Genomic DNA, 22,438 nt, shown 5'->3' on the forward strand with positions numbered 1-22,438 from the left:
ATCAGGAAACCATTAGATGGCAGTTTTCGGTAGTTTCAATCCCACAATTTGATTTTTAAATGATGAAACATTCAATAAATGAAATGACTTTGCGCAAACATATACGTGGAATAAATTATTGCAAATGAAAGCATGGAAGTTATTTGTTCAGCTGCTCCAGTGGTTGGAAGGTTAAGAACAAAAGCTATTATTGTTCGGTGTGTTTTTTCGCAGGAAATAGACAGTGGCAAAGATACAGAAGTTCAACACATGAGATCAGAGACACAGTTTTCATAGCAGACTCGAAACAGATGTTGGAGAGACGTGTGATCTTTGCAGAAACTATTAGCTGTGTTTTCTTTAGAAAGCGGAGCACGTTAACGGGATCGTGTACCTGGTTAACCACTTCGCTGCGCGCTCAAGGCCTGGAGGCGTGAAAGGGTTACACAGCCTCATATAGCAAGTACATAAAAAAAAAATGAAAAAGTAAAAAGTAAAAGTTATTTGTACAGCACGCCCTGCTTACTCAACACGAAAAGTACAGGCATTTATGAAACCCTATCATTTAATTACAGCCTGCACATTTCTTTAAACACGTTTTCCATTATACATAATAATTTGCTTGAACCACCAGCCCAGTAATTACAGCGATTCCGTCCAAAATTAAGTTTTGAAACTCTTTTGCAGACTTGATGGCTAAACCAGTGTTTGTAGAAAATGGTGCCTTTCGTTAAATGACCTTTTTGTAGCCTAGGAGGGTAATCAAAGGAAACTCTATTACTTTATTACAAAGACTCCATTGGGTCCGGTTATTAACCCACACTTCTGTTTACCCCTGGTGACTTCTTCTTCAGACTCTCCCAGCGTGGTAATCATACTTACAACTCCATCAGTAGCACTCTGGCTCTGAAGATCCCAGATCTTTGTGCATCAGCCTCCATTTTGATGCGGGTCACGTGGCCGCACCGTTGATGTGTCACCCATGCGGCATGTGACCCAGTGACACATCACCGCTGTGGCCAGTCAGCGGCTGCAGCAGTCATGTGACCATTGTCAAACGGGATGTTGACTTGGGGAGAGCCGGGACTTGCAGAGCCAGCAGGGTAGCAATGGAGCAGGAACCTAGCGGCGGGGATCAGGTAAGTAAGCTGACCATCGTCCCCTTTAAGACAATTTCTCTAAGCTTGTCACACTGAATGTCATTTCTATATCACAAACATGTGACATAGCTGGAGGACCCGCACCAATGGCCTGAAGAAAGGTTCACAGCACTTAGTAACTCAAAGTATGAAGATCCGATAGTACAAGGGCTGCATACTGTGTAATTCACTTCTCAGTAAACAGCTCCGAGCAGCACATTACACTGCAGTGTACGGACATACAGACATATACAGGATGGACGCCAAAAACAAATATAAAAAAAATCACCTGCTTATTCTAGTTCTTTTCTTATTTTTATCTTAGGCTATTCTTTCTGTCAAAATGATGGACAACACAATCAAATCCAATAGACCCCACTATAAAGGCAATGGGGTCACTCAGATATTGTTGGCATCCACCATGTGGCAGATCCTCCAGTACATCATTTTCACTCCAGAGGATAGGTCATCAATAGTAAAAGCCTGGACAATCCTTTTAATATTGTCTTCATTTTAGACAGTTTTAGAGGGTTTCTGGGAATTAAAGGGTATCCAGACGAAATAAGATATTTATGACTTCTCCTCAGGATAGGTCATCAGTATCAGATCTACAGCAGTGCGACACCCGGTAGCCCCACCGATCAGCTGTAAGAAGAGGCCTTGAGTGCTGCACCCTCTTCCTAGGCCAGTGACATCACTGTACATGAGTCACTTGGCCTAGTTGCAGCTCAGCCCCATTCAAGTCAATGGGGCTGAGCTGCAATACCAAGCACTGCCACTATACAATGTACGGCGCTGTGCTTGGAAAGCTGCTGAAAGCCTGCAACTAGTGATGAGCGAAGCAAGCTTTTCTCATCTCTACCTGCAACACTTATCAGAGCTCCGGTGAGCGCAGTAGCTCCCTGAAACATTGCCGGGAGTGTCTGGACTTGGACCCTCGCTGATGTGATATCCTAAGGATCCCCTTTAGACTACTTTCACACTTGCGGCAGGACGGATCCGACAGGCTGTTCACCCTGTCGGATCTGTCCTTCCACTATTTCGCCGTGCCACCGCTCCGTCCCCATTGACTATAATGGGGACGGGGGCGGAGCTCCGGCGCAGCACGGCAGTGCACGGCGAGAGCCGCCGGACTAAAAAGTCGGACATGCAGGACTTTTAGTCCGGCGGCCTTTCGCTGTGCACTGCCGTGCTGCGCCGGAGCTCCGTCCCCGCCCCCATTATAGTCAATGGGGACGGAGCGGCGGCACGGCGAAATAGCGGAAGGACGGATCCGACATGGTGAACAGCCTGTCGGATCCGTCCTGCCACAAGTGTGAAAGTACCCTTAAATATGGATTATCTATGCTAAGGATAGGTCATCATTACCCAATCAGTGGGGTTCCAAGTACAATATAGGGTGCTGTTCTTGGTATACTATGAAGAGTCCCAATCAAACAGCTATACAGCCGGTATACCAGGAGTCGGACTTCCACCAATCTAGCACCGATTACCAATCCTGAGAATAGATAAGCAACACATATTTAACCATTGGTAAGCCACTTTATAACGAGACCAGGCAGAAGATGCACAAAATTTATGACAGTGGTGCAAGCTGTGTGATAGATCTGGTGCATCTCGCTAGACATCTTACACACTTTTCTCTTGCTTACATCATCACTGAGTTGATTAAATGAAATCTATCCCAACGCATGTACTTCAGTCTTTTGGTACAAAATGAGCCAGAATTTTGGTGCACCTAGAATATCGTAACATATAGTCAGCTCAGAACGGAGTTGTCTCGGTACCTTCTCTGACAGAGGTTAGAAGATCGGAGAGACTGACTGCACGTGAGGTTAACTGACAGTCTCTTGATTCTCAGTGTTGGTTTGGTAATGACCACACACTCTTGTCAGGTGCAGCCCGTGGTCATTACTGCATTCCCTACTTAGTTTGGTCTCACACTTCATACCATGCGGTTGATATTCTCTGCTTGGATTTGGAAGAGTTGGTGTGTGGACCTTTTCCTGTGTTCCTGCTCATCCATTTTCTATAAGAGAAGTTGTACTGCTCCTTGTATTTGGTTGTTTCCCCTGTGCTTGCTGTTACTAGGCCTCAGGGAGACGCTGGTTCGTTCCCCTGGGAAGGAACCAGTAGTCTCATTCCCTGCCACTACCAGGGCTCCTACGGTCTAGGTTACGGCGTATGTATTTTCCCACCTTCAAGGAGTCGGGCCAGGTTTAGGGACTTCCTAGGAGGTGAACATTTCCCTCTCACTAGCCTTGAGGCCTAGTTCTGTGTCCCTCCCATCCCCAGAAGTACCAGGATGTTTTACATTTCATGAAAAGCAATCTTGATTGCAGATCATCTACCTTGCCTGTGACCTCCTAAGGAACCCATCTATAGGACTTCATGGAGAGCAAAGAGTCTGTTTGGAAATCTATACTACATGAGAGTAAATTCTCCTACAAAGAATTGGGACTTCCACGTTTCTAAACTGGTTGAGTAATATCAACTCCCTCCTTCAATTACCTCTCCCCCAGCCACTTTAGTTCACACGTATAATCTAGCTGTCACTATTATGCTCTGACCAGTCTTATTAATGGATATCTTACAAAAAGGAAAGAGAAGTAGTTGCTACTACGCGTGCTGGAGGACACCTTGTTCACCACAGTCTGGTCTACTTCCCACAGAAATGATATCCTGCGGCAAATGTTACCTGGTAATTATGAAAGGTATATACACTACCAGTAATACCTACCTATCATTCAAACCCATAAAAGGTTGTAAGAAACAAAGACAAAAAAATATTCTAATGGTCCCAAAGGAGGCTGGAAGGACAAAAACGTGGAAAAGTAATGTTACATGTCAGGTTCTGTTCACTATTCTAAAAACAAAATCAGATGACAAACCCTATGACATGGCTACTGACAATATTAGCCCACCAATTATACAAAAAATTGTTTGTTTTACATTTTGGAAAACACATCAACTAAATGGGTTGTTCCATAAAAAATATGTCTATGGTTTTTAAACCAGAATCTGAATACTTCTGTAAATGCATGGAATTCAAAATTTAGCATGGCCACTGAGTCATTCAATGAAATCTACCTGTATAGCGCCACCTGCTGTTTGCTCTTTTTCTAGTATCTGTCTACCGCACGGAGGTGGACGTAGTTGCTCAGTACCATATTTTACCTGCCACCAGCTGCAGCAGACAGGACATATCCTCTGAGAAAGGGAGCGCCCCTTGAGATGCCAGCTTGATATAAATCTAGCAGAGCAATGAATGGGGAGACCTGGGCTGGTTCTAGCTTTGTTAGAAAGAGATTGTCATGTGCTATATGATGTCTGATTTTCAAATTTGACATTAATTATGGTATAACCCCTTTACCAAGAGGAATGGTGACACCCAGTTTATTCAAACCTTCCCAGGATAAATAATTAAAGGGGTTGTCCATGGACTTTAGTATCTAATACATTAAAGGGATTTTCTGGCCATTTTATATTGATGGCCTATCCTCAGCATAGGCCATCAATATGCGATTGGCAGGGACGGCAGACCCTGACCCCCCACTGATCAGTTGTTCTGCAGTAGTTCTGACGTTGGAGCTACTCTAAAACAGCTCATCTGCAGGGGTGCAGGATGTGGGGTGCCCGCTGATCAGACATTGATAGCCGATCCTGAGAATAATCCAGCAACAGTAAAAAAAAAAAAATTTAAAGAGTAGACAACCCTTTTAAGCAACAGATCAACCCTATTAAACCAGCCATAACGCCTGGCAGGGCTGACCCTGTTGATTAAAAGCATACCTCTCTTCTTACAATCTGTTGCTGCATTTAGGAGAAATATGCGTTTCTAAAAATATGCCAATGAGATTAAATGCACTGAGGATGGGTAGTAGCAACCCAATGTTTTCAATCAGTAGGGTCAGCCACACTAAGCTTCACGGTGGCTTTTTAATGGGGTTGATCCTGCTGACAGAACAGTCAATGATATAAACTAAAGGTTAAAAAAAATTACCTTTCAGTGTAAAGGTAGGTTTGATTATGACAGCGGTTTTTCATGACAAATATGGACCGGTGATTGTATTCAGTAGAAATGTAGAATATTAGATAACAAATGAATAGTAAAATGTGAGTTTCCACACTAATATAGAAGCAAGTGTCTAAGCGGAAAACTGCTGTTCCCTACAAAACATTACAAAATGTATGCCCCTTATGCCCTCTCTTGGTATACGGCTATAAGAAATGTTAAATTACGGCTTTTTATGGAGCCCGAGTATTTCTAGGAGAATCAGAAAAGATTTACAAGCTTCACAGACAATTTACTGCATAATTTCAGTGTTCAAACAGCCTCTGTAATTTTGCTCTCCATCCACAAGTAAATGAACTGCTTACACAACGATGGAACCACTCTGCCCCTTGTGCTCTTCAGATGACTGAACGGCAAATACTCAAGGCTGGGTTCACACCTGAGCATATCCGATAAGCACTGTTTACAGGCGTTTTTATCGGGCATATTTTGGGGCGTCTTTGTATTTGGAAACGCGCGTCGTACGCGCGTTCTTGCTATTGACAACAGAGGCGTACGCGCGACAATACGCCCCAAAGAAGCTCCTGTACTTCTTGGGGCGTAGGGCGTTTTACAGCACGTTCGTACGCCTGTAAAACGCTCAGGTGAGAACCATGCCCATAGGGAATCATTGGTTTTTGCATGTTGAGCGTTTTACAGCGCGTAGGAACGCGCTGTAAAACGCTCAGGTGTGAACCAAGCCTAAGTGTTAGGCTACTTTCACACTCACGTTTGGTGCGGATCCGTCATGGATCTGCACAGACGGATCAGTTCAGATAAAACCACCGTCTGCATCCGTTCAGAACGGATCCGTTTGTATTATCTTTAACATAGCCAAGACGGATCAGTTATGAACACCATTGAAAGTCAATAGAGGACGGATCCGTTTTCTAATGTGCCAGATTGTGTCATAGAAAACGGATCCGTCCCCATGGACTTACATTGTGTGCCAGGACGGATCAGTTTGGCTCAGTTTCGTCAGTCAGACACCAAAACGCTGCAGGCAGCGTTTTGGTGTCCGCCTCCAAAGCGGAATATGGATTGAACGGAGGCAAACTGATGCATTCTGAGCGGATCCTTTTCCATTCAGAACGCATTAAAGGCAAAACTGATCCGTTTTGGACCGCTTGTGAGAGCCATATACGGATCTCACAAACGGAAAGCCAAAACGCCAGTGTGAAAGTAGCCATATTCCTACCGCTTACAGAACAGGATCACTGCTGTAAAATCACCTGGCATAAACACAGACACTGTTCAAGGGGTCCTTCAGGATTTAAAAGGGTTGTCTAAGATTTTAATACTGCTGACCTATCCTCTGGATAGGTCACCAGTATCTGATCGGTGAGGGACCTCCGCCGATCAGCTGTTTTGAGAAGGAACTGGCGGCACTCCTGTGATCACCACGGCCTTCTCCAGCTCACCAAGCACAGTGCCATACATTGTATAGCGGCTGTGCTTGGTATCACGCTCAGCCCCATTCACTTCTATGGGGCTGAGCTGAGCCTAGACCAAATGACCATTTAACTTGTTCTCACTGGCCTAGGAAAAGCTGTAAAGCAGGCCGCACCACTACCGGGAGTGCCAGTGCCTTCTCAAACTGTTGATCGGTGGGGTCCTGGGTGTCCGAACCCCACCAATCAGATTCTGATAACCTATTCTGAGGATAGATTATCAGCAGTAACATCTCGGAAAACCCCATTAAACATTAAAGGTCTATCCTTACAGGGTCCAGCTTTTAGGACTTTTTAAATCTTTCAATCCCATCCTGCGGTACCTGATGAAAAATAATCACCTGCTCCCCATCCACTGGGCCATCTGTCCCACTGCATCCAACAAACGGCCTTACAGGTATCCTGTCCTCAAGTGCACATGATCCAACAGTGAAGGCAGGGGTAGACAGTGCAGTCATGTCCCCACCAAGGCCAGTGGCTGCAGCATCACACATGAACATGTCCTGGAAGTTTAAAGAACAGGGACTGGAAGACCGCTGAAGAGAGCCAGGGACCTAAAATTGCATTTTTCAACAGGTAAGGTGGGGTTGACAGTTAAAATAGTCCAAAAAGCTGGACAGTCCCTATAAGATAGGTCAGGCCTCCATCACTCCACTTATGACCTATGAGAACCCAATGGAAGGACCGTGGTTTGTACACACGGGCCGCTGCGTCTGGCACTGCAGCTAGTCCCATTCACATGAGTGAGGTCCAATCAAACATTGAGGATAGGTTAACAATGTTAAAATCCCAGGGAACCCCTTTAAAGGCTATGTACACCTTCGGAGGCAATTTTTGCATTTTACTCATTTTTGGCTAAAAATAATTTTTTTAATTGGCCTTTATTAAAAAAAAATATTGAGTTGTTCTGTTACAAAGGGTTAAATGTTTTTCTAGATATGTGACTGGTACTTTCAGTTTCACTTTCTGCCAGTCATCTAATAAACCTCATCTCTAAACTACTGAGAGGTCATAAACACTTATTTAAGCCACATTCTTATTAGTAAGATAAGGATTGAGCTATAATAAGTGTTTAAGAGGTCAGAGAGTAGAGATAAGGAGCCCATCAGCTCCTGGTCTGACAAACGACAGAAAATCCAGCTGCAACTAGAGAATCTCAGCTCTGTACTGAAAAAAGGGCGCCATATTTTTAATAAAGACCAATTTAAAAAATTATTTTTAGCTCAAAATGAGTACAATGCAATAATAAAATACAATGGGGGCATATCGCTAGGATATGCTCCCATTGTCTGATAGGTGTGGGTCCCACCTCTGGGACCGGCACCTATGACGAGAATGGAGCTGGGAAATTAATGGAGGGCGCACTGCGCATGTGCAGCCGCCCTCCATTTATTTCAATGGGGCAGCCAAAAATAACCAAGCGCTGGTTCGGCTATTTCCGTCTGCCCTATAGAAATAAATAGGAGCAGGGGCCGCGCGTGCGCTCCCATTCACTTGTGTGGGAGCAGTGGGGAGTAGCGCTTGGTGGTGGACCATAAGGAACCTTATTATATAGGACATAATGTGGATGGGCAGAACTTATCAGTGTCTGTTTGCAAATGGATCTGGAATAGAGCTCCGATACAGAACAGCAATGACGCTAGTGTGAATACAGCCTTAGACGGATGTTTAAAGGACATACAGTACAGAAGAGTATAAATAAGTGACTGCATTTTATTTTAAGTTTAGGGAAAGTGTTCTTCTCCAGGGACATAAATTGTTACCTGCTCCCCGGCCCCGCGCGCTCTGCGGAAGAGGAGCACAGAAGATCAATGAACAGCTCTGATAATGCATCTGTAGACTAACATGATTGAAAAGTGATTAAGGGACAGTATGCCCGGAATGTAAAGATGCATGTATACATGTTAATTTTCTAGAGAAACCTAGATTGGTCTCTGTCCTTGAGGTCTGCGCAGAAGATGTGTTACTGTCCCATGTATAGGAAGGTAATGTCAGACTTGTAAACCACAAGACAATTACTTGTATTGCTTACAACCACAAGCCACAAACCCTCATATTCCAGCTCTCTCCTTTGTCAGACTTAGCATTCTTTTCCCAATGGGTTATTTTCATCCAGAAAAGGGATTTACAACACAAACTCCCATATCCGATTCTCAGATCAGACTCTCAGATAAGACCCCCATATCAAACCTGAGATCTGACCCTCATAATATCAAACCTCACATGAGACCCCATCAGACCTCCATGTTAAACTACCATTTTAGACCCCTTTTAGACCTCCATGTCAGACCCTAATCACAGCTAAAATAAATAAATAAACGTAGCTCTCCTGCTCTGCCGCTATTCTGCAGGTCTGGCGTTCTCTCCTGCAGTCATACTCCCTGGTCTTCTCCAGGACCGCAGTGCCACCTGACTGCGTGCATCGCTGTACACAGTCAGGACAGTGCAAACTAGCGAACTCTTCCATAATGAAAACACTCACTAGTATTCGCTTTATAAGACGCCAGAGGTCGCTCTACATTTTTTCAGGAACAGTATTTTTACTCCTCTTACCAATTATGAGGAATATTTTTAATTTTAGCAGAGTAGGAGTACGACATTTGCAGTAATTCGAATACGTAATATGTAGGCCTGCACTTGTTCACATCTGCATTGGAGATTCTGTTTAGGGCCTCTGTTGCAGATTCTGTCAAAAAGACCAGACAAAAAAACCTTGAGTGTAGGACTTTGTCTGATAAAAAGACAGGGTTCCAAACAGAAACTGAACGGACTCCATCATAGTCTGTGGAGTCTGTTCAGCTGCTTCCTGTTAGTTAGGTGCCCGATCCAGCACTTCCGTTATTTCCGTTACAAAAATAAATAGTGGCAGAGTGAACATGCCCTCCAGTCAGCTTCTCCACCATACAGTCCCATGTAAATAACACTGCTCCCCTCATTCCAGGATAGGGTTAATAAGCCCCTGGGAGGGGGTCTGAAGTGAATGCACTCCAGAGCTGGGAAAGCCCACTGCCTACCAAGATTGCTTAGCCCGCCAGGCGCCACCCAGAGGATCTTGCACCGCTGCAAGACCCCTAACTTCAGAGTGGTGCACCGAATGGTCCGGCAGCCCGCTCAAACCGACCAATAACAAAGATCCTTGTTGCAAGAACCTTTGTTATTGGTTATTTAAGGCACAGGCAGTATCGCTGCGCTGCCTGTACCGTTCACAGCGTGCCCTGCACTGATAAATGGCAGGGAAAGGCTAAGGCACATTGGTACGTCTTAGACTTTTTTCTGTGCGAGTTCTGTAAGATGCACTGCCATTTTCCCCCCACTTTTGGGGGGAAAAAGTGCATCTTATAAAGCAAAAAAATACGGTAAATTTTGATGACCAATCCTCGGGACAGGTCATCACTATCTGACTAATGGTCGAACTCGCCAGCATCCCCACTCATCAACAACTCTTCACAGGATACCAAGCACAGCGTCATATATTGCATAGCCACTGTGCTTGGAACTTCAAACAGCCGACAGTCAGAGCCTCCAGTGATCAGATATAGGGCACAAAGCAAAGCTAGACCAGTACTAGCCAAACAATATAAAATGAATGTACAGGATCACGCTCCCATGGCTGACATGCAAAAACTAATGATTTTTCATTGTACATTTGGAGTGAATGCCTCCATTTAGGCTCTGCATTCCTACCCATCTGTCTAAGGCTTTTTTAGAGCACAGTATGGCTGAATTTCACTGAATTCACCTTGTAGGCCTAGGCCTAGGAGAGACAAGTCAGATAGTGAAGGTTCCCATCTAAAGAGTCCACCTTGTTGATGGTAGATGGACAATTTTGATTAGAAATGTGCGCAAATGTTAAATTTTCCTGTAATGCCACTCAGGACAATCCTTACTTGTTTGCATTTGTGTATAAAGCAGCGTGCCGCTAGGGTACATGTAGTGCTTGTGTGCTATCCTGTAGTTAGGTCATCAATATTTAATTACCATCACACCACTTTGATAATGGCCTTATAGACTGCACACAACTAATCCTATAAAGACGCCTTCACACATTCAGTGTTGGATCAGTGATTTCCATTGGAGATTGAGAGCCAAGACCAGGTGCGGATCAAAAACACATATCTCTGTCGAGGCTCCACTCCTGGTTTTGGCTCACAATCACTGATCAAACACTAACTGTGTGAAAGCGGCCTAATGAGAACAAATAGATTAATAAGCGGTGTTCACACATCTACTGGGAAAGTTCATACACAATCAGATTTGCCATGGTTTTATCACCAAGGGTAGTTGGACTACAAACATGGATTGTGCCTAAATGTTTGGTTGGTGGAGGTCCAAAAGGGTTGATCACATAAGGATTCAAAAGCCTTTAGAAAAGGTTCAATATAAAGTTTGCATTGATCCTTTATTCTGCGTTAAAGCTAGTTTAAATATTACGAAATGCTGGAACAGAATGAGCTTCCGTCATTAAATATACAAGGAAAAACCTGGAAGCCGCAAGACCGGTCCTTCAGAAACCATCCAGTGGCACATCCACCAGCTAATTTTCCGTAGGAGGTCTCCAATGTGCCAGCACATCTTCATTAAAGACCATTCGGGGCGCGTGGGCAATTATTTAGCATGACTGTCTGGACCATCGAGTACCAGTTTACGCACAGCTTATTATAAGTATGGTACAAGCAGTCGTGGTTAAGATCTGGGTCTCTGTCAGGTTTATTCTCCATCTGAACAGAAGCAGTAATCAGCAAAGAGAAATAAGAACATCAAGTTTTTTCCCTTTTTTTTCCGTAAATTACAGTCCGACAAATGAAAATTATTTTATAAGGTAACATCTGTTTTTCTGAAACCAATTTAAGAGCAATTATGGTAACTATCTACTCAAAAGACATAGCAAAGAGCAGATCTAATTTGTCGTAAATGGGAGAAAGTCATCACCCCCCCGGCATCAGTGGAGTGTAAAAAGTTCTTGGTAAGGGGGGGGGGGTCATGGAAAGATCACATGCAACAGAGGTTTTGTATCACATCTCCAAATTACTCAGAGGCACTGTAGTCTTGCAAATTGAACGAAACTTCCCTAATTCCAAGAAATAACACTGCAGTGAAAATTGGTTATATGACTTTGAAAGAAAATATTCTTCACATCTAAAAATGTCCTGTGAGCGGGAAAGAAATGCTCCTTAGCAGTACACAGTGTACTCTTCTTTTTCATTGCTCTCCTAACTCCCTGGAACAGTCAACAAGTAAGGGGGGTGAGGTGACCAGCCATGTCCTCGTGAAAGTGCCGTCTACAGAAAAGCATTCTTTGTGCTCTGGACTCAAGCGCTAACGAAGTAAGGAACAATACCAGAAAACAATTAAAAAACCCACTAATGATCACTGTGTGCATGCCTTGTCCAATCCACTAAAGTTCGACGGTATCTATGTTTAGCTAATCTGACGTTAAAGGGGTTTTCCCATCTCAGACACTAGGATGTGTCCCTATTGTCTGATAGGTGCGGCTCCCACCTCTCGTAAACGCAGCTGGGAAAGTGGTAGCCGGCAGTGCCGGGTCCGGCCACCACCAAGCATTCCTATTGGCCCGCTGAATATAGCAGAGCAGTACGGTTGGCTATTTTCGGAATCCCCATAGAAATGAATGGGAGCGCACTGCTCTTGCGCAGCCACCGCTTCCATTCACTTCTATGGGGCCGACGGAAATAGCTGGTTTCGGCGGCCCCATAGAAATAAATGGAGGGTGGCCGCACATGTGCGGTGCCCCCTCCTTCACTTCCCAGCTGCGTTTACAAGATAGGTGCGGGTCCCAAAAGTGGTACCCGCACCTATCAGACAATGAGGGCATATCCTAGCAATGTGCCCCCACTGTCTGAGATGGGAAAGCTATAGGGCTGCAGCTATCATATATTTTAGTAATCAAGTATTCTATTGATTAGTCCAATGATTAATCAAACACTCGAACAAGAAAAAAATGAATTAAAAAAACATTTTCCTTTATAAAAACTCATCAGCCCCCTCGTGCTATCATCAGCCCCTGTGCTATCAGTCCTCAGCCCCATCAGCCCCGTCCATGCCATCAGCTCCCCCAAGTGCCATCGGTCCTCTGTGCCATCCGCCCCACCATGCCATCATGTCCCCCAGTGCCATCCGCCCCACCAGGCCATCATGTCCCCCAGTGCCATCAGCCCCACCATGCCATCATGTCCCCCAGTGCCCTCAGCCCCACCATGCCATCATGTCCCCCAGTGCCCTCAGCCCCACTATGCCATCATGTCCCCCAGTGCCCTCAGCCCCACCATGCCATCATGTCCCCTAGTGCCCTCAGCCCCACCATGCCATCATGTCCCCCAGTGCCCTCAGCCCCACCATGCCATGTCCCCCAGTGCCCTCAGCCCCACCATGCCATGTCCCCCAGTGCCATCAGCCCCACCATGCCATGTCCCCCAGTGCCCTCAGCCCCACCATGCCATGTCCCCCAGTGCCATCAGCCCCACCATGCCATCATGTCCCCCAGTGCCATCAGCCCCACCATGCCATCATGTCCCCCAGTGCCATCAGCCCCACCATGCCATCATGTCCCCCAGTGCCATCAGCCCCACCATGCCATCATGTCCCCCAGTGCCATCAGCCCCACCATGCCATCATGTCCCCCAGTGCCATCAGCCCCACCATGCCATCATGTCCCCCAGTGCCATCAGCCCCACCATGCCATCATGTCCCCCAGTGCCATCAGCCCCACCATGCCATCATGTCCCCCAGTGCCATCAGCCCCACCATGCCATCATGTCCCCCAGTGCCATCAGCCCCACCATGCCATCATGTCCCCCAGTGCCATCAGCCCCACCATGCCATCATGTCCCCCAGTGCCATCAGCCCCACCATGCCATCATGTCCCCCAGTGCCATCAGCCCCACCATGCCATCATGTCCCCCAGTGCCATCAGCCCCACCATGCCATCATGTCCCCCAGTGCCATCAGCCCCACCATGCCATCATGTCCCCCAGTGCCATCAGCCCCACCATGCCATCATGTCCCCCAGTGCCATCAGCCCCACCATGCCATCATGTCCCCCAGTGCCATCAGCCCCACCATGCCATCATGTCCCCCAGTGCCATCAGCCCCACCATGCCATCATGTCCCCCAGTGCCATCAGCCCCACCATGCCATCATGTCCCCCAGTGCCATCAGCCCCACCATGCCATCATGTCCCCCAGTGCCATCAGCCCTACCATGCCATCATGTCCCCCAGTGCCATCAGCCCCACCATGCCATCATGTCCCCCAGTGCCATCAGCCCCACCATGCCATCATGCCCCCCAGTGCCATCAGCCCCACCATGCCATCATGCCCCCTAGTGCCATCAGCCCCACCATGCCATCATGCCCCCCAGTGCCATCAGCCCCACCATGCCATCATGCCCCACCATGCCATCCATTGCCATGTATGTCCCATCCCCCACTCCCCCAGCACCATCAGCCCCTCCATGCCATTGCCATCAGTATGTCCCCCAGCGCCATCAGCTCCTTCAAATCACGGGTGCCCCACAACCCAGCCCCCCCTTCCACTGCCAGCAGATTCAGGCGGCTGCTAATGAGAATACTTGACATGGAGTCCGCAGGAGAAGGACCACGCATGCACTGGGATGGACCTGATGTCACACACAGCGTCAGGCAGTGCACTGACGATGTGTGCAAGCAAGTCCCTGATTAGTGCAGCGTGGTGCCAACGGGAGGCCACGGAGCGCTGAGTGATAGCCGGTTTCACTTCACTCACGCTCCATGCTCCCAAGATCTAAACGAATCCTCAATGCAGGGAAATTGCATCGAGGATTTTTTTGTATCGATTACATCGAGTAATCGTTGCAGCCCTAGAAAGCCCCTTTAAATTATTAACACAGGGCTCTCAATCTGTCAGTCTTCTATGTATGTCACTGTATAATGATACCGTGCTGTATGTCATCCCTTTGGCTACAATGCAAAAAAAAATAAAAAAAACACACATTATATATATAAAAACTATACATGTATAGTGCATGGTACATGTTCTTCTGCGGAACCTAATGTATAGGAAGGTGCAGTCTGCTACACTCTTCTACACAGTAAAGCGCAGTGTCGTACACTGTATAGTGGCGGTGCTTGACAGTGCAACTGATGAACGTGACGTCACTGGCTTAAGACACCAGAGCACCACAGCCTGTCATACAGAGTAAGGGCTCATGCACAGGACCGTGTGCCAGCCGGGCCCGTATTGGCTCACTTGAATGGGTCCTCAATCCGGGAAGGTCGGTGTGGAACCCCACAGAAGCACTGTGAACTGATTTTCACAAGACAGTATTATTTTAAAGAGTTTGTCCAGGCTTTGAATATTGATGACCTATGCTCAGGGTGTCGGACCCCCGTCGATCTGATATTGATGACCTATCCTGGGGATAGGTCATCAACAGAAAAAGCTTGGACAACCCCTTTAATTGCCAGGATCAGTCCTTCCAGGCAGTATCGTCTTATTTAATAGGGTTGATCCTGCTGACAGTTCCTCTTTAATAGATACATTTATCACAATAAGGCCAATTTCAAACAGCTGTGTTGCTCGGGGTGACCCATCACACTATAGCCGTTATCTTTTTTATTAAAGTAACGTTTAACCCCTTAAGTACTGGGCCCATTTTTGGTTTTTATTTTTTTCTACCCTACGTTGCAATAGTCAGAACTTTTTTAATTTTCTGTTCATGTAGCCATATGAGGACTTATTTTTTTGTGGGATAAGTTGTATTTTTTTAAGGGCATCATTTGATTTAGGATGTCTTATTAGAAAATAGAAAAACTTTCTTTGAGAAGACACCAGCACTCCTGTGAGCGCCCTGGCCTTCTCCACGCTCACCAAGCACAGCACCATACACTGTATATAAAGGAATATGCCCCAAAAAGAAAGGGACTATTCTAGTAAAGCATGTGTGTGCTGGTAAATGCCATCTATTGCCATAACGGTTACTCGTCATCAGGCAGTGAATTGCATGCGATTACCTTGCTTGCAGCCGCCCTCTTGGTGTCCTTCAGTTTGTCGCTCGCCCTGTGCAGACTTTCCTTCTGCTGCTGGACTTGAGCTTCCAGCGCCTCCATCTCTCTGCTCTTTCGATGCAATTCAGATTTCAGGATTCCGACTTCCATGTTTAGCCCGTTCATCTGCTGAAGCTGGAACAGATTGACGGCAGACATATTGAAGTGAAAGACGTTATAGGCAGATGTTTGCGGTATTGGGATTCTAACAAAGCCATGTGTCAGACAGAACATCTGAATACAGCAAATGGAAACGAGCATGTGTGCTAACCCCGGGCACGGACAGACAGATTCTACTGTAATGCACGGGCGTCTGCCTGGTAATGTGCGGTCACAGCTTCTGCCTTACATTAATTACAAACTCAAACCATTCAGTTCATCCTGTCAGAAGGACTCGTTCTCGGTTTACTGGGGAGGATGTCTCTCTCCATGATTGTCATAAACTCGTTGGAAAGGCATATCCGCACGGGCCGTATACGCTGCGGATCTGCATGCAGTACCAGCAGTGTGGGGGAGAAATGTCATCCACACACTGGGGAGGCCGTTTTTTTTCCTCCCAATAATTTTGGTAAATCTGTGCAGACTTTAGGTATGATCTACTCAAGGGTGAAATTGCCCGGTGGGAAGATTCACAGGGGTCAGGCCCAAGCCCTCCTCAAGGCTGCTGGTCGTGTACATAGTGATCTGATGAGCTCAGCATTCATTAAAGGGGTATTCCCATCTTAGACAATGGGGGCATATCGCTGGGACCCGCACCTATATCGAGAGGGGAGCGCTGTGGCTGGAGGACCCCGGGGTCCGTCCACCACCAAGCGCTAATCCCTGCCTCTCCAATAAAAGTGAATAGAAGCGCGCCGCGCATGGGCAGTCCATGCTCCCATTCATTTCTATGGGTCAGACGGCCAGCGTTCAGCTATTTTCGGCGGCCCCATAGAAATGAATGGAGGGCGGCTGCGCATGTGCAGTGTGCTCTCCTTCACTTTCGGGGCTCTGTTCTCGATATAGGTGCGGGTCCCAGCGGTGGGACCTGCACCTATAAGACAATAGGGGCATATCCTAGCGATATGCCCCCATTGTCTGAGATGAGAAAACCCCTTTAATGCTAGGAGCATCTGGTACTTATGCACCTGTGCCTTCCTCAGGACGGTGATACAGCACTCCAGATGGCGACAATGCGCCATTTGCGAGTGGACGGCAGCGCTGCAGCTGAAGATATACTTTTAGACCCGGATCGATACGATACCAGGTCATACTATTTAACTATACTAGGCTGCGCTGCTGCGCAGCCTAGTATCTGTTTGAGAACATGGTAAGCGCTGCCCTCAGCACGCGCCATGTTCTCCTCAGCAGCACAGGGGAGAAGGAGGCAGCCCCTCCCCCCTATGCCGCTGCCATCAATGGAATGATAGTAGGGAGGAGGAGGGGAGGGACTGTGGCCACTGCACCACCAATGAATACAATTAACACATTAATTTAAGTGTAGGCAGTGGTATCACATACCCGCCCTCTATGACATGGCGCTACGATCCCCGGCAATTGACCCCTCAGGTGCCAGGTATGTGATACCGCTGCCGACACCCGCTGTCTACACTTAAATTAATGTGTTCATTTATATTCATTGGTGGTGCAGTGCACCACCCCCCCCCCCCCCCAACCCCTGTGTAGAGGGGAGATGCACGGAGAGCGGTCTGTGTAGAGGGGAGATGCACGGAGAGCGGTCTGTGTAGAGGGGAGATGCACGGAGAGCGGTCTGTGTAGAGGGGAGATGCACAGAGAGCGGTCTGTGTAGAGGGGAGATGCACAGAGAGCGGTCTGTGTAGAGGGGAGATGCACAGAGAGCGGTCTGTGTAGAGGGGAGATGCACAGAGAGCGGTCTGTGTAGAGGGGAGATGCACAGAGAGCGGTCTGTGTAGAGGGGAGATGCACGGAGAGCGGTCTGTGTAGAGGGGAGATGCACGGAGAGCGGTCTGTGTAGAGGGGAGATGCACAGAGAGCGGTCTGTGTAGAGGGGAGATGCACAGAGATCACTCTGTGTAGAGGGGAGATGCACAGAGAGCGGTCTGTGTAGAGGGGAGATGCACAGAGAGCGGTCTGTGTAGAGGGGAGATGCACAGAGAGCGGTCTGTGTAGAGGGGAGATGCACAGAGAGCGGTCTGTGTAGAGGGGAGATGCACAGAGAGCGGTCTGTGTAGAGGGGAGATGCACAGAGAGCGGTCTGTGTAGAGGGGAGATGCACAGAGAGCGGTCTGTGTAGAGGGGAGATGCACGGAGAGCGGTCTGTGTAGAGGGGAGATGCACGAAGAGCGGTCTGTGTAGAGGGGAGATGCACGGAGAGCGGTCTGTGTAGAGGGGAGATGCACGGAGAGCGGTCTGTGTAGAGGGGAGATGCACGGAGAGCGGTCTGTGTAGAGGGGAGATGCACAGAGAGCGGTCTGTGTAGAGGGGAGATGCACGGAGAGCGGTCTGTGTAGAGGGGAGATGCACGGAGAGCGGTCTGTGTAGAGGGGAGATGCACGGAGAGCGGTCTGTGTAGAGGGGAGATGCACAGAGAGCGGTCTGTGTAGAGGGGAGATGCACGGAGAGCGGTCTGTGTAGAGGGGAGATGCACGGAGAGCGGTCTGTGTAGAGGGGAGATGCACGGAGAGCGGTCTGTGTAGAGGGGAGATGCACGGAGAGCGGTCTGTGTAGAGGGGAGATGCACGGAGAGCGGTCTGTGTAGAGGGGAGATGCACGGAGAGCGGTCTGTGTAGAGGGGAGATGCACGGAGAGCGGTCTGTGTAGAGGGGAGATGCACGGAGAGCGGTCTGTGTAGAGGGGGGATGCACGGAGAGCGGTCTGTGTAGAGGGGGGATGTACGGAAAGCGGTCTGTGTAAAAGGGGGATGTACGGAAAGCGGTCAGTGTAGAGGGGGGATGTACGGAAAGCGGTCAGTGTAGAGGGGGGGTGTCCGGAGAGCAGTCTGTGTAGAGGGGGGATGTATGGAGAGCGCTGATGCCTGCTGATGTGATCACTGGTTGCAGTGGCGCCTCTCTTAAGTGATTGGTCTTTTAAGGAGTGCAGTGGGGATAGTTTATTTTAACCGATTCTATGTCACAAATAGAAGAATATCAGTTTAAAACCCCCTTAAAAAAAATTAACTCCTTAAAGAGTTTGTATACACTAATTTCTGAGACCGGCAGGACCTTTGTTGGTGTTCATACTTACCTGATCCCCAGTGCTGGGTCCCGGCTTGTTTGCTTCCCAGCTTCCGTTGCTTGTCTTGAGTTCTTTCTTGAAATCTTCCTGTTTGACGCCGTTACAGCCAATAACTGACCACTGCTCTCTTGCATTATGTAAAATGGTCATGTGATGCAAGAGCAGATCTCCACTGAGGCCAGTGATTGGCTGCAGTGGCATCAAGATAAAAGTTTTCATGGAGAATCCCAAGACAAGCAGCGGAGGCCTGAAAGCGAATGAGCCAAGGCCCAGCACCTGGGGATCAAGGAAGCAGGATCAGCAACGCAAATCTGGCTAGTCTGACTGCTGACTGATATTTTTTTTAGTCTGGAGCACTGTGATATAGTCGAATGCTGCGGCAGGGCATTTGGTGTATACTGCACTGTGTATTTGGTTCTGCTGGGACGGTATTTTGTACTGCACTGTAGGGCTGAAACGATTACTCGATTGAATCGAGTAATTCGACACAAAAAAAAATCATCAATGCAAATTTTTTGCATCGAGGATTCGTTTGTGTCATGTGACCACGGAGCGGGAGTGAAGCGCTTGATATTACTTACCGCTCCGTGGTCACCCGCCGGCCCGTACCGCACTGGATCCTGACACATCATCAGGTCATAGTGGACGTAAGCACGCACTATGACCCGACGCTGTGCGACGTCAGGATCCAGTGCAGCGCGCGAAGAAGAAGAGGAAGGAACTGTGGAGCAGCGCCCCTACAGGAAAGGTAAGTATTTTATTTTGCTGGGGACATGGCACTGAAGGGGGACAGCCGGCAATGGATGGCATGGAGGGGCAGATGGGAGTGGGGGAACATGCTGATGGCACTGGGGGACATGGAGGGGCTGATCAGATGGCACTGGGGGACATGGAGAGGCTGATCAGATGGCACTGGGGGACATGGAGAGGCTGATCAGATGGCACTGGGGGACATGGAGGGGCTGATCAGATGGCACTGGGGGACATGGAGGGGCTGATCAGATGGCACTGGGGGACATGGAGAGGCTGATCAGATGGCACTGGGGGACATGGAGGGGCTGATCAGATGGCACTGGGGGACATGGAGGGGCTGATCAGATGGCACTGGGGGACATGGAGGGGATGATCAGATGGCACTGGGGGACATGGAGGGGCTGATCAGATGGCACTGGGGGACATGGAGGGGCTGATCAGATGGCACTGGGGGACATGGAGGGGCTGATCAGATGGCACTGGGGGACATGGAGGGGCTGATCTGATGGCACTGGGGGACATGGAGGGGCTGATCTGATGGCACTGGGGGACATGGAGGGGCTGATCTGATGGCACTGGGGGACATGGAGGGGCTGATCTGATGGCACTGGGAGAGGGGGGACATGGCAATGGATGGCATGGAGGGGCTGACGGTGGGGGAGTGGAGCTAAAGGTACTGCGGTGGGGGGAGCTGATGGCACTGGGGGAACTAATGCACTTGGGCTGATCGCACCGGGGGGAACGAAGGGTGTTGGGGACTGATGGCAGGGGGTCTGATGAGTTTTTATAAAGGAAAAAAGTCTATTAATTCATATTTTCTTATTAGAGTACTCGATTAATTGTAAAAAATAATCGGTAGAATACTCGATTACTAAAATAATCGTTTACTGCAGCCCTACTGCACTGTGTATTTGGTTCTTCTGGGACAGTATTTTATACTGCACTGTGTATTTGCTTTCTGTCACTTTGGACCCGTCTACAACATTGAGACCACTTAAAGGGGTTGTCCGGGTTCAGAGCTGAACCCGGACATCCCTCCATTTTCACCCCGGCAGCCCCCCTGACATGAGCATCGGAGCAGTTCATGCTCCGATGCTCTCCTTTGCCCTGCGCTAAATTGCGCAGGGCAAAGGCATTTTTAGGAGTTCCGGTGACGTACCGGGGCTCTCCATGGGGCTGACAGGAACCCCGGTGACATCACCGGCACTGATGGGCGGGATTTAGCTCTGCCCTAGCCAGTAAAACCGCTAGGGCAGAGCTAAAGCCCGCCCCTCAGAGCCGGTGGCGTCACCAAACACACTGCCGGGCGGAAGTTGCCCAGGGGCGGCGTCTGGGCTGTAAGTGCCCAGGGGCGGCGTCTGGGCTGTAAGTGCCCAGGGGCGGCGTCTGGGCTGTAAGTGCCCAGGGGCGGCGTCTGGGCTGTAAGTGCCCAGGGGCGGCGTCTGGGCTGTAAGTGCCCAGGGGCGGCGTCTGGGCTGTAAGTGCCCAGGCCGTCTGCCTTCTTCTCACATAACCCCTCCCCAGCTTGTTGTACTGGCCGAGCTTACAGGGCAGGCCAAGCAACAGGCTGGGGAAGAGTTATGTGAGAAGAAGGTAGAGCGGCCAGGGCACTTACAGCCCAGACGCCGCCCCTGGGCACTTACAGCCCAGACGCCGCCCCTGGGCACTTGCGAGCCCTCATTTACATATGAATAAAACTGCGTTTTTGCCTCTGGTGAAGAGCGCTATGTAAACTATTGCTGGAATTATAACATTTAGGAGCAGCCTTTGCTTCGGATGAAGAAAGAGCAGCTGGAAATAAACAGTATCGATGGTAACTTCCCCTATGTGACAATCTCCGGGACTTCTATTGTGTGCCCCTTATCATCACATGTCAATATTCATTTCACAAACAACTGCTGCCACAAACCTATAAAAACCCGCCAACTATACGCGCTCATTACCAGGACGCCTCTCGCAGTACATTACATTACAAATGTCAGCATGTTTATAAGGTAATTACTGCGGCTGAAGAAGAATGCCTAATTTACAGGCTGAAAGGAGCCAAATAACAGGGTTCATCTGCAATAATAAGGCACAGAAATCTGCACTATTGTACTATAGAGCTTCCTAACCAATGCACGATGGGAAGCAAATAGATGACCAAATAGTAGCTAAAAAGCAATGCACTAAAGCAGGCATGCTCAACCTGCGGCCCTCCAGCTGTTGTAAAACTACAACTCCCACAATGCCCTGCTGTAGGCTGTTCAGGCAGGCTGGGAGTTGTAGTTTTGCAACAGCTGGAGGGCGGCAGGTTGAGCATACCTGCACTAAAGAAAACACCTTCCCATTCGATAAGAAACCTCTATAGATGCCAAGTGTCCAGATGTGTCCACCAGACGGGCACTTACTGCGGTCCTAGGGCGGAGGCAGCGGTCATGCTGGTTTCACACGTTTTTTTTTGCAGACATCTGATCAGTTCTTTTCCGGTATTGAGCCCCTAGGACGGAACTCTATGCCGGAAAAGAAAAACGCAAGTGTGAAAGTACCCCAACTAAACTTTTATAATAATTTTTTATATGTTGTCCCTAATCCCCTCTATAACATTTGTCTAATATACTTAATTTATTCATTTTCTATTTTTCGTATATTTTTACATCCCTAAGGCTACTTTCACACTAGCCTTTTTGCTGGATCCGGCAGGGTTCAGCAAAAACGCTTGCGTCACTACATCTGTAATACAACCATCTGCATCCATTATGAACGGAATACAGAATGCATAGTACAATAGGGCTGGAGGGGTTAAAAAAAAAAAAATACATAAAAAAAATGTTTTTTAACTCGCCTT

General features: G+C 48.2%; 1 protein-coding gene across 2 annotated transcripts in view; it reads right to left on the minus strand.

The window, feature by feature from the left end:
• LOC121001736 (polyamine-modulated factor 1-binding protein 1-like) overlaps positions 1-22,438 on the minus strand; it is a 370,872-nt gene that overhangs the window by 343,791 nt on the left and 4,643 nt on the right. For both annotated transcript variants that reach the window (XM_040432927.1, XM_040432926.1), the window contains exon 2: positions 15,631-15,798. In XM_040432927.1, the coding sequence (XP_040288861.1) occupies positions 15,631-15,789 (159 nt within the window). In that variant the 5' untranslated portion in view covers positions 15,790-15,798. The remainder of the gene's footprint in view (positions 1-15,630; positions 15,799-22,438) is intronic.

The sequence above is a fragment of the Bufo bufo genome, chromosome 5 (assembly GCF_905171765.1).
Source record: "Bufo bufo chromosome 5, aBufBuf1.1, whole genome shotgun sequence".
In the NCBI taxonomy this organism is placed as follows: Eukaryota; Metazoa; Chordata; class Amphibia; order Anura; family Bufonidae; genus Bufo; species Bufo bufo.